We start from the raw sequence: 13610 nt of genomic DNA on the forward strand, positions 1-13610 counted from the left end.
CTGAAAATAACCATTAACAGTTTAGGTGTCTTCTCTAAGAGAAGAAGGTGATACTATTCAAGAATTATCAGGTAGTGCTCACTTCGGCAGCACATATACTAAAATTGGAACAATACAGAGAAGATTAGCATGGCCCCTGCGCAAGGATGACAACGCAAATTTGTGAAGCATTCCATATTTTTAGACTTTTGGACTCTGTGGGAGAAGGCAAGGGTGGGATGTTTCGAGAGAACAGCATCAAAACTGTATATTATCAAGGGTGAAACAGATCACCAGCCCAGGTTGGATGCATGAGACAAGTAAGTGCTCGGGCTCGGTGCACTGGGATGACCCAGAGGGAGCGGGTAGAGAGGGAGGTGGGAGGGGGGATCGGGATGAGGAATACATGTAAATCCATGGCTGATTCATGTCAGTGTATGGCAAAAATCACTACAATGTTGTAAAATAATTAGCCTCCAACTAATAAAAATAAATGGGAAAAAAAAAAAGAATTATCAGGTATACCACATTCTAGAAGATTTGGTCTTGAATTAAAATTGATAAAATCTAGTACTGAAGGATACCACATGATTTTCCTCAATGAAAACAATATATTACTAACAAATGAACTAGTCAGAGCTATTTAAGAACCAAGGAGGAGTCTATAGTGTATTACTAAAATGCAAATTCAGTTTCCATGTGTCATAAAATCACAGAATCAAAGGCTGAGCATGATACTAACTCCTGTTTGCAACTAGAATTATACTGTAAACAGTAAAACAACCCTAGATCACCCCTACTTTATGAGACTGTATTCTATTCTTAAAGGTTTATAAGGAAAAGTATTTTCTAAGACTCAATATACCTCTTTAGTTAATTTTTATAATACCACTTCTACCCTTGATTACATAGTGGAAATAATTACTGAAAGTAGATTCGATAAAAAGCATGGGCTTCCCTGGCGGCTCCAATGGTAAAGAATCTCCTTGCAATGCAAGAGACTCAGGTTTGACCCCTGAGTTGGGAAGATCCCCTGGAGAAAGAAATGGCTATCCACTCCAGTATTCTTGCCTGGAGAATTCCATGTACAGAGGAGCCTGGCAGGCTACAGTCCATGAGGTCGCACAGAGTCAGACACGACTAAGTGACTGACACTCTCATTTTCATTTCTTAATGGAAAAGGTAGTTTAAATAGTAGGCAGAATTCAAATAGCTGGGCTTTAATGGAAAAAAATTTCTACTGACCAAAAAAATAAAAACAGATGGAAAAGAATACAATCATAAGTAGTTAGTAAAGCATCAGGTATTCAGGTTGGTACGAAAGTAATTGTTTTGGACTATGAATTTAAATCATTATAGCTAGACTCAAACACATCTTTATTAATAAAATAGGAACCATTATAATCAACACATATTTGCCAGAAATGTTTGTTTATCCCTGTAGCATAAAAATCTGTGCTTCAGGATTTGATGAACTCTTGGAAAGCGTTTTCTGCCGCCTGATGGTTGTGGAAGCATTTTCCCTGCAAAAAGTTGTTGAGATGTGGTAGTTGGTTGGAGAGAGGTCAGGTGAATATGGTCTAAGAGGCAAAACTTTGCAGCCCAACTCATTCAACTTCTGAAGCAGCTGTGTGACATGAAGTCAGGCGAGGTTGTGGAGAATTGGGCCCATTCTGTTAACCAACACTGACTGTAGGCGTTGCCATTTTTGGTGGATCTCATCAATTTGCTGAGCATACTTCTCATATAATGGTTTCACCAGGCTTCAGAGAGTTGTACTGGATGAGACAGGCAGCAGACCACCAAACAGTGACCATGACCTTTCATGGTGTTAGTTTGGCCTTGGGAAGTGCATGGAGTTTGTTCTTGGTCCAACCACTGAGCTGGTCATTGACAGTTGTCATATAAAATCCACTTTTCATCACGCATTACAATCCAATCAAGAAATGTTGCATAAAACAGAAAAAGAGACTCAGATGTATAGAATAGACTTGTGGACTCTGGGAGAAGGCGAGGGTGGGATGTTTCAAGAGAACAGCATTGAAACATGTATATTATCTAGGGTGAAACAGATCACCAGCCCAGGTTGGGTGCATGAGACAAGTGCTCGGGCCTGGTGGACTGGGAAGACCCAGAAGGATTGGGTGGAGAGGGAGATGGGAGGGGGGACTGGGATGGGGAATACATGTAAATCCATGGCTAATTCATTTCAATGTATGACAAAAACTACTGTAATGATGTAAAGTAATTAGCCTCCAACTAATAAAAATAAATGAAAAAAAAAAAAAAGAAAGAAATGTTGCATAGAATAAGAGAAACTGCTGCTGCTAAGTCGCATCAGTCGTGTCCAACTCTATGCGACCCCATAGACGGCAGCCCACCAGGCTCTCCCGTCCCTGGGATTCTCCAGGCAAGAACACTGGAGTGGGTTGCCATTTCCTTCTCCAATGCATGAAAGTGAAAAGTGAAAGTGAAGTCGCTCAGTCGTGTCCAACTCTTAGCAACCCCATGGATTGCAGCCTATCAGGCTTCTCCATCCATGGGATTTTCCAGGCAAGAGTACTGGAGTGGGTCCGCCAGTGCCTTCTCCGAGAATAAGAGAAGATGACACTTCAAAACAATGACTTTTTTGACTTTGGTCAGCTCATGAGGCAATCATTTATCGAGCTTTTTCACCTTTCCAATTTGCTTGAAATGCCAAATGACCAGAATGGTCAATGTTGAGTTCTTCAGCAACTTCTCTGTAAGGGGATCAGCTGCAATGATGGCTCTCAGTTGGTTGTTGTCAACTTCCTATGACCAGCTGTATTACACTGCTCATCTTCAAGGCTCTTGTCTCCTTTACAAAACTTCTTGAACCACCACTGCACTGTATGTTTGCTAGCAGTTCCTGGGTCAAATGCATTGTTGATGTTGTGAGTCATCTCTGCTGCTTTACAACCCATTTTGACCTCGAATAAAAAAACTGCTCAAATTTGTTTTTTTGTCTAACATCATTTCTATAGTCTAAAATATAAGATAAACAAGTAATAAGTCATTAGCAAAAAATAAAAGCAAGAAATGTGCATTAAAACAATGTGTAAAGTAACATCTATTTAAGAATGTATTCCAGTATCAAATGGCAAAATTCAACAATGCAAAACCGCAATTACTTTTGCACCAGCCAAACACTTCTAATACTAAAAGATGTTTTTTTCATCACAAGTTATATGAGTGCTCAAAATCTTTATCCTGGTCTCAATTTTCATGTAATATTAAACTTAGCTATCTGGTTTTCACATCAGCAAAACAAGAGGACTCAATACATATCATCCCTTTAGTGTAAAAAGAAAAAAGTGTAATCATTCAAGTTAGCCCATTTGAAATACCAATAGTATTTCTAAATCAACTACTGTCATTGGTATCATGTTGCTTTGAATTATAACAACTATATTATATACACATATAGGAAAGTTAGTCTGTCAGTCATTTTCTACCTTATATTTTGGTTATTTACTGGTCTTGCCTGTAAAATCTTAAGCTCTCTGACTCACCTTGAAACCCTTCCTCCCCATCTATGCAAACAATGCCTAACAGTGAAAGCAACAATTAATTTAGCACTATGGATCCTCCAGTTATTGCACATTTTTGTGGATTGTTCTGTACACAAGAAAAATTTTTCGAGTAAATAAAGGAATTCAACTAACTTGTTAACTTTCTTAGATGTAGAAATGTTAGGGCAAGTACTCCGTTTATGGTCCAATTCACCACAAATAAAGCAGCCGTCTCTCGGGCCCTTGCAAGAATGATCTGGAAGAGCACAGTGATTGCAAATGCTACAGTGGATCCAGGCTGTAAAATAAAAAATTAGGTTTTAGAAGAGGTTCACTTAATAGAATTTTTCATTAGATTAACCCTTATGATGAGGAAGTATGAATAGTGTTTACTTCAAATATTGTGATCTCTTTACCGAGCTAATTATAATTTGGCTAAAGAGGCCAAGGTTAAGAGGCTGGAATCCCACGTAAACCAGTTAACTTCTTTCTGATATGTGGCAAAAAATTCCACCCTTCGGTAATGAGTCATGGACCACTGAGACAATGGGGACCGGCTGAACAATACAAAATCCTATTAAAATAATCAAACCAAACAAGGTAGTCATCTCTCTCTCTCTAAAGGAGAGAAAGTTCATTTTAATAAGTGTAAAAATTAAAAAGGAAGTAAATTAATGTAAGTCTCTATATTAATTTTCTTCTTTTGTAAATACAGTTAAATAAAAATTCTATTTAGATGAAGAAAAACTCAAATGTTTTCACAGGATCTCAAACACTAAGTCTAAATACTTACAAGGCTTTACACACTTTTTGCAGAGAAAGCAATGGTTCCATTTCCTGCCATCCTACAAAAACAATTTTTAAACTATGATTAATTTGTCATTAAGAATCAAGCCCCATAATTAAAAATTAAAATGGCTTATTAAAAGCTGTGTAAATTATTCATTCCTTATTTCTCACTTTCCTGAGCTTTACAATTAAATACTTTGATTTTAATTTATGCACTTCTCCACTCAACTCAAATGCCCCAAATTTCGTAACACTAAAACTGGGGGATTTATCTAAATGATCTTGAAAGTCCACTCCAGATCAATCAACCCAAACTGCACGAAGAAGGACTCAATGAAAATTTCAAGAGAATTAACGACTCATAGTTTTTATAGTCTATCTGACATGATCCTTAATAACGTTCATATTTGAGAAAATGTCATTTAGAAGGATGGAGGCTACTATCTGGGTAGTTTAAAAACTGTGAGATAAAACATACCTAGAAAAGTACATGAAATGCATACATCCAGTTTAGTGAGTATTATAAAGTGAACACTGAAGAACCCAACAAGTCAAGAGACAATTCCATCAGTCCCCTAGACACTTCCCCAAATGCCCCTTCCAGTCCAGCATTCTTCCTTCCCCACTGAGGAACACCTAGCCTAGCTTTTCTGATGCTCACTTCCTTGTTTTTATTTTTTTCCACCTATGTGTACATCTCTAAATTTTTTAAAAAACTGTTTTTTTTTCCTCTCATTTTGGAATTTGTATGATTTGGGCAAATTTTTTTTAAAATGAAGAATACAGACAATTTCTAAACTAATTAGAAATATATATAATCAATGTTACCATAGTAAAAAACCAGTACAACCAGTAGGTTATAAAAAAAAATGTACTTTCCAATAGTTATAAAAATACAGCCTTTCCTTTAGAGAATGGTACGTGCTTATCAGCCAACTAAACTTCACATGTTCTTTTTGACTGGATGGAGTTAAAATAACAGGGTATCCTCCGGGGGATCCTGCCTTCCTAAAGACGTCAGCAGGAGGTATGTCCTCTGTAGTCCCTCCCCGCCTGTGACAAGGCCTGTCTACTAGCGCTGTGTGAGGACTAAACGACTTAGTCCATGTACAGCACTTAAAAAGGGCCTGGCACATAAAGAGTCCTGTTACTAACTGCTGCTTCATCAGAACAGTGATTGGTATCTAATAATTCAATTCCTTATTTGAAACAATTTTTCCCTCAACAAAATTTAGTCTTCATTTAGTGCCTTATTTGAAACACTAGTAATTTTAGCAGTTACACATTACCATATAAAAATAACTCAAAAATTATTAATGATAATGAAGGCAACTAAATATTTTTAAAAGCCTGCAGTACTTTATGATTAGAGAAAAGATATTGTATTAAAATATAATTAATAAACAATAATACACTAACTGTTGTTGTTCAGTTGCTAAGCCGTTGCCCAACGCTTTGCGATCCCATGGACTGCAGGCGCCTCTGTACTCCACTATCTCCCAGAGTTTGCTCAAATTCATGTCCATTGAGTTGGTGATGCTATACAACCATGTCATCCTCTGCTGCCTCCTTCTCCTTTTGCCTTCTATCTTTCCCAGTATCAAGGTCTTTTCCGATCAGTTAGCTCTTTGCATCAGGTGGCCAAAGTATTGGAGCTTCATCGACAGACCTTTCAATGAATATTCAGGGTTGATTTCCTTAGGATTGACTGATTTGATATCCTTGCTGGTCAAGGGACTCTCAAGAGTCTTCTCCAACACTACTATTCACAAGCATCAGTTCTTTGAAGCTCAGCTTTCCTTATGATTTAACACTCACACCCGTACATGACTACTGGAAAGACCACAGCTTTGACTATATGGACTTTTGTCAGCAAAGGGATGTCTTTGCTTTTTATTATGCTATCTAGGTTTATTATAGCTTTCCTTCCAAGGAGCAGGTGTCTTTTAATTTCATGCCTGCAGTCACCATCTGCAGTGATTTTGGAGCCCAAGAAAATAAAATCTGTCACTGCTTCCACTTTTTCCTGATCTATTTGCCATGAAGTTATGGGACCAGATGCCATGATCTTAGATTTTTGAATGTTGAGTTTCAAGCCAGTTTTTTCACTCTCCTCTTTAGAGGCTCTTTAGTTCCTCTTCACTTTCTGCCATTAGAGTGGTATCATGTGCATATCTGAGGCTGTTGATATTTCCCTTGGCAATCTTGATTCCAGCTTGTGAGTTATCCAGTTCAGCATTTCACATGATGTACTCTGCATATAAGTTAAATAAGCAGAGTGACAATATACAGTCTTGATGTACTCCTTTCCCAATTTTGAACCAGTCCATTGTTCCATATTAAGTTCTAACTGTCGCTTCTTGACCTGCATACAGGTTCCTTAGAAGACACGTAAAGTGGTCTGGTACTCCCATCTCTTTAAGAATTCCCCACAGTTTGTTGTGATTCACACAGTCAAAGCCTTTAGCATAATCAGTGAAGCAGAAGTAGATGTTTCTGTGGAATTCTCTTGCTTTCTCCATGACCCAATGAATGTTGGCAATTTAATCTGTGGTTCCTCTGGCTTTTCTCAACCCAGCTTGCACATCTGGAAGTTCTTGGTTCACATATTGCTAACGCCTAGCTTGAAGGATTTTGAGCATAACCTTGCTAGCACGTGAAATGAGCACAACTGTATAGTAATTTGAACATTCTTTGGCATTAATACATTAATATGAATTATAATATTTTAAAAAATTAAGAAAATGTAATGAAACTAGTGAACTAACATAAAACTAATATATTTGAGTAAAAACACATTATAAAGAAAACTATACCTTGGATGTGCAAGAATTACAGTGTTCACAGTGTTGATTCTCTAGAGAAACATATCGTTGACACAGGGGGCAAAATCTAAGGAGAAAAGAAAGGCCTGATGAAATGAGCTGCATATATTTATACCTATTGAGATTCACAAGGTAGATAAAAGTTCACAAGGCATGTTACAAAAATTCGGTATAATTCAAATTAAATTCAATACAACATTTTAGGCCACATTTAATAGTAATAAAAGTACTATATGAGTCAATATGAAAGGCATTTTCGTATCAGATATATGGAACTTTATTTTCAGTGACTCATGTATTTCAAGGTCCCTCTGTGATCTTACCTGTACCCTTCTTCAATAGGAAGGATTATTCTGTTAGGTGGGATATTTGTGAAAATACGCACAGGAGACTGTTTCCGTCCTGTCTTTCCATGTTTATAAAGTGCATGATTATCATAATCTACCTAGAAAGAAAAAAAAAAATTCAAAGAAAAATTTCTCAACTGAGTCAACATTTGTTAAGACTCTTTACCAATAGGTGAACAAACTGATGCCAAGATACAAATTAAATCAGAGCATTTAACAAGAAGTTCTTAAAAGCAAGAGTTTACTTATTAGTCAACAGATTCAGAGAGGACTCCATGAGAGTAAAATTTTATTATAAAAAAGGTAAAATTTGTTATGACAAATTCATGTTACCTGGGATTAAGAGGAGAACTCTAATCTTGGACCCAACGCAATGGACTCTGCAAGAAGGGCTATTACATAACTAAGAATTTAGCTTTGGGGGTTAAAAAATTCCACCTTTGATGATCCGTGACAGCTTGCTTAGGGTTTTTCACTTTTTGCATTCACTGCGTGTCAGTTTTCAGCTCCCTGAGGCTCAGTGCCACCTTGGTTTGGCCCTCCACCGTCACTTTCTGACAGAGCCAGCTCAAGGCCAGGCAGTGGCTCTGCCGCTCACCTGTTATATGACCTCAGGCAAGCCTGCATCATTTTCAACTGGAAAAGGAGGTTACTAACACTTACTTAGAGTTGTTGTGAAAGTTAAATGAGCCAATGTATGTAAAACACTGAATTCAGGACCTGGCATATGCTGGAGACAGAAGGATGGAGACACAGAGGGAAATCAACTACAGTTCTCCCCCACAATGACCACTTCAAGCATTCACCTCTCTCCTTAAGATCCCTAACTCAACCTCCCCTTTCTACAGATTATCTGGAAAATAAACTGAAACCAACAAGCATGATTCCTATCAGCTTCTGGCTCCCCTCTCCTCCTCCAGACTATCACCCATAAACATTCTCAGTTTGGTTTTAAACCTGCCATGAATTCCACCTAGCCACTAAGTCCATCTTTCTTCAGATCATTAACTCTCAAAGTGTGGTGTCTGGATCAGCAATATCAGCATCACCTGGGATCATGTTAGAAATGCAATTTCTTGTCCCACCTAGGACCTAAAAACACAAACTCTGGGGTTGGGGTCCAGCAATCTGCATTTTTAACAAGCCCTCTCTTCGCATACTAAAGCTTGAGAAACACTGCTTTAGATCTATCACCCACAAGAGTATTATGGGATTTTTATAAGATAGACCCCAACTTTCAAGTAATAAATTGTGTAGATTCTACATAAGATTACACTTAGGAATTTACAACAGAACTCACAAGCTAACTATTTAATGAGAGAATTACAAAAATATAAGGCATAAAGCATCTCAGAAATTCCTGTCAAAGTGTCCAAAACTTTGGCCACCTGATGTGAACAACTGACTCATTGGAAAAGACCCTGATGCCCTGATGCTGGGAAAGATTGAGGGCAGGAGGAAAAGGGGACAACAGAGGATGAGATGGTTGGATGGCATCGACTCGATGGACATGAGTTTGAGCAAGCTCTGGAAGATAGTGAAGGATACGGAAGCCTGGCGTGCTGCAGTCCATGGGGTCGCAGAGTGGGACATGACTGAGCGACTGAACTGAACTGAAGGCATTGAGCACAATGGAAAGAGAGGCCTTTAACGGGAGATTCCTAGGTTCTTCCATGGCCATATCACTACTGGCTAGATTTACAGGAGAACAAATTTAGGAAGACTGATTAACAAGCTTCAGCAGTGGGGGGAAAGAAAAGTACAAGGTGAGGAGACCCAACTAAACAAGAGACAGTGAGGAAAAAAGGCCTAGGGTGTTTTGCGTGGTGAGCATATACAGGTCAGCATAGTGAGTCCACAGTCTAGTGTAACCATGTAAGAGTAGGTGTGGGCCTACAGTTGGACTACTCGGGACTATAACAACTATAATATCATTAACAAGGAAAGAAGATGAGGATAGATCACTTTCAAAGCTCTGCATTCAGTTGCTACATTTTAAGAGAGATATGAATAAAGCCAGTTCATTTCTACTGAAAGTAATGGGGATAAATAGGACTTACAGTTGTACAGACTGGGGGTATTTATTCAGAAAAGAGAAGACTGGGAGGATCTGATGGCTATAACTGAAGGGGTGTCATGTGGAATAGAAATTAGACTTCTCCTTCATTGCTTTGGAAAATAGAAGTAGGACCAATGGTTAGAAGTTAATAGGGAGCATATTTTATCTCCATGTGAGAAAATTTTCTAATGATTAGAGCTATTAAATAAATTGAGTTGCCTTGTAAGGCTGTAGGACTTTGCTCACTGAAAGCATTCAAGTGAGGCTAGATGGCTGCTTGTCATGAATTTAGTGGAGAGGATTATTACATTGGTAAGTTAGCCTATGCTAAAGCTATGCTTGTTTCCAACTTTAAAATTCTATGAATATATGTTACTATTAGGCTAAGATACAAAAGTAGACTTTACTTCAATCACCTTAAAACAGTGCTTTAAGTAGTTTTCTTTTAAAATGGTTTAGATTCATAATTTTTCCCTAATGCACTTCTCCTCAATGTACTCAGTAAATATACGGCACCTTATTAAATCCAACAGAGATAATCTGAACATTTATGAGTGTCATAAGAAAAAAAATTCTTTCCAAGAGAATCTTAAGATTTTCAAATGCTGGAAAAGAGTATATTAGAAAGACTTCTAGTAAATGGAATACTCTATGCAATAGAATAGATAGCAGATGGAAGAGAGGGGGAAAAAAGAACAATTTCTTTATGATTACCCAAGGAGTCAGAGAATGTGTGTGTCAGGAAGGTGGTTGATTACTTGATTTTGCATAACCTAATTGAGATTATTATTATTTTTAAATGTGGGTTTGTTGTGCTAATTAACTATAAACATATGGTATGTAAAATGCATGCTGCTAGGGTAAATTAATGTACCTCTAACATACATCCATATTTCATAGCTTCATCCACACAAATAAACCTCCTATGGAAGTGCTGTAAAGCAAACACAATTTTGCAAATTGCATATCACTAGTGGTAGAGCTGATACACCATTTTCCCATCATTATCCCTGACATTTCACTCACAATGATGATGAGAGGCATTTTCAAATAGAAAATTTCTCCCATGGAACTGATTAATGTGATGAAGTACTGTATAGAAATGAGGGAAAGCACAAAATCTCTGCAATTTCTAACTTTTAATTTTATCTATAAGCAAATGTCTTCTGCAACACAAGACTGAAACTAGTTCTATGGAAACCAAGACATTCAACTCGACAATTACTCTGCACCTACTATGTTTCAAGTGCCATGCTGGGAAATAAAAATTAAATAAAAAACAGTACATACTTGTATTTTCAGAACTCCCTAAAGTACGTTGTTTAATTTCATTATATTCAAAAGATCCCAAGTGAACTCTTCAGCTCCATCAATCAACTTCTGCCATAGCAATAAGGTTTTTTACATATATATTACATATACAACACGTAATATATTCATCAGGCTTAAGTCTAAAAGTAAAACTTATCTGTCATCCCTTTTCTGGTTCAATTATTTTATTTAACAAGTAAGGAAACAGAGACCTGGAAAGTGACTTCCCTCAAGATTAAAGAACTTCTAAAAGGTTAAAAACCTTATTCCATGTAACCTCTACAGAGACATACACAGACATGTTTGTATATTATTCATCACTTCAAATCCATTAAATATTTTATGTTTACTATATAATGAGTTTTGAGAAATTCTTGTCACCTTATAATTTACAATCATTTCTCAGAAATTCCTGTCAAAGTGTCTTCATTTCTTAACATGAAATCAGCCTTGAAAAACAGTTTTCGAATGGGATGATTTTTTTAAATGATAGCTTTTTTAAAAATAAAAAAAAAGCAAAGATCTCTACTTTTAACGATCCAGATAAATGCCCCAGACTAAGTAGAAACGAGAACAGAGCATGTTCCAGGTGGAAGGGAAGTGAGATGATCCAGCTCAGATATGGTAAATACAGGACCTGAATCTACCACTCTCTGACTCTAACTCTGTGGCAGACATCACTAATCAATCACGCTACTTTCTGCCACTGAGTCTGGTATTCTCAACAAATTCTCCAGGAAGTCACTATCAATTCATCAGGCTTAAGTCTAAAAGTAAAACTTATCTGCCATCCCTTTTCTGGTTCAATTATTTTATTTTACAGGTAAGGAAACAGAGACCTGGAAAGATAAAGTAACTTCCCTCAAGATTAAATAGCTTCTAAAAGGCAGTGCTAGGACTCAAACTTCTGACTCTAAATCAGAATTTCTTTTCATTACCAAATCCTTCCTTTCTAGGTCTTTGATAACTATTTTATTCTGTATTCATCAAGTACTTTATCACTGAAGATTCTACATGACTTATATCTTATGAAGATTTGCAGCATTTTCGCCTTCCTCTAACCTAAAAAGTATTTTTGAAAAAAGAGATTTTGTGATTTTTTTTTTTTTTTTTTTTTACTGTATTGTGGTTTGGGGGCATATAATCATCTCAGACCAAGTCAGAAAGAAGGCCTAATCAAGGTCTATGGGAAGAGATCTGTGAAGGGGGAGAGGAAACTTGAAAATTTTTCATTTGATGAAGGCAGTTTAATATAAAAGGGAAAAAATTACCACAAAATGAAGCTAAAGTAACAACAGAAAAAAAGAAAGAATGCAAAAGGTTTGGAAAGGATAATAATAAGTCTAGAGAAAGTCTCAAAACAAAAACAAAAAACAGAAAAACCATCAAAGGTGAAGTGCAATAAATGAGGTTTACGTTCACCCCAGGAGATCTGGCAAAATCTTCTCCCAGTGAGTATGTAATGGGGCAGTAGTTCTTATCTTTAGTAGCAATCACACAAAAAATGAAGATTTGTTTTGTTTTATAGTTTTATTTTAATCTTCTCAAAAGCTGGCTTTCTCTTTATTGAAAACACTGCTTTTCACCCTGTCTGATATACAAGATCTAATTAGAACCTTTTCCCCCGAAGCACTGAGTTATAGAACTACTTTCAGTAAGCTTGGACCTTGGAACTAATTCTCAAAACTAAAACTCCAACATTTGTAAAAGTTCTTTTGTAGTAACACAGCCTGTCTAAACAAACGATAACTGGTTAATCCACATTAATTGCTCTCATCTGCCTTATCCTGGATCTGCCTTCTTCTGCCTCCTCACCATTTCAAACTCTTGCCCACAGTGAAAAAATAGAAATAAGTTTGAGCAAACTCCAGGAGATAGCAAAGGACAGGGAAGCCTGGCATGCTGCAATCAATGGGGTTGCAAAGAGTCAGACATGACCTAGCAACTGAACAACAACAGAATGTGGATGAAAGTTTTCTGAGGAATGATGTGTTTTACAATTTTAATGTCTCAGATACTGTACAAAAGAGACCTGAAGAAAAGTTTTACCCTGAATCTGGGACCATCTGAATGATGACAATATCAAGATGGTTTCAACAATGCTGATAGCAATGACCTTTATTCTACATTCGCTGTGGGTCAGAGACAAGGCTAAGCTTTTTGAGATATTATCTCAAATAATTCTTAAAACCTTATAAGGCAGATATATTGTTACTATGCTCATTTAACAAGTAAGATAAGTTTCAGAGAGTTAGATAAAATGTGCAGGCCTAGTTATTACGTGTCAGAACTAGGATTAAAACCCAGTTCCTTTTCAACTCCAGAGTTCATGCTCTTTTTCACTCAATTATTCACTCAATGTGTATAGGGCACCTACTATGTGCCAAACATTGTACTGGATGATTATTCACTGTCAAAGGCAGCAGGTGCACCTGGAAGCCAGAAATGGCTTACTCAGTTAACATCGCTAGGATATGTCAGCTATCTCTGCTTTGCAAGTGTCCATATTACAGTAGAAGCATCCTTCAGACAAGAAACAGAAAACTGGATGCCCTAAAAAGGAAAGTAAACCAGCTTTGAGAAGAATTATGATACAGATTTTGCCTAAAGCAGAGCTTAAGAAATCAAGGTTAAAATGACTTGTGCTACACAGTTTTGGAAAGGAATCTGTTAATGTGGTTCAACAACCATGAAAATGTCCATTAAACTTGACAGTGTAACTTTTGTAATTCTATTTTAGTTTTATAAATTTATTTTAGGGGAGTTA

General features: G+C 37.0%; 1 protein-coding gene and 1 non-coding gene across 6 annotated transcripts in view; one reads left to right on the plus strand and one right to left on the minus strand.

Moving 5' to 3' along the window:
* The window catches only part of ZCCHC4 (zinc finger CCHC-type containing 4), a 62622-nt gene that overhangs the window by 6684 nt on the left and 42328 nt on the right, over positions 1-13610 (minus strand). For all 5 annotated transcript variants that reach the window (XM_020897611.2, XM_020897609.2, XM_070452075.1 and 2 more), the window contains 4 exons: positions 7450-7571; positions 7118-7193; positions 4306-4357; positions 3666-3810 (listed from right to left, as the gene is read on the minus strand). In XM_020897611.2, coding sequence (XP_020753270.2) covers positions 3666-3810; positions 4306-4357; positions 7118-7193; positions 7450-7571 — 395 coding nt within the window. The remainder of the gene's footprint in view (positions 1-3665; positions 3811-4305; positions 4358-7117; positions 7194-7449; positions 7572-13610) is intronic.
* Positions 75-182, plus strand: LOC139030288 (U6 spliceosomal RNA). The gene has a single exon (XR_011482592.1). It is a non-coding gene; the product is annotated as a U6 spliceosomal RNA (small nuclear RNA).

Source organism: Odocoileus virginianus, chromosome 21, assembly GCF_023699985.2.
Source record: "Odocoileus virginianus isolate 20LAN1187 ecotype Illinois chromosome 21, Ovbor_1.2, whole genome shotgun sequence".
NCBI classification, from domain to species: Eukaryota; Metazoa; Chordata; class Mammalia; order Artiodactyla; family Cervidae; genus Odocoileus; species Odocoileus virginianus.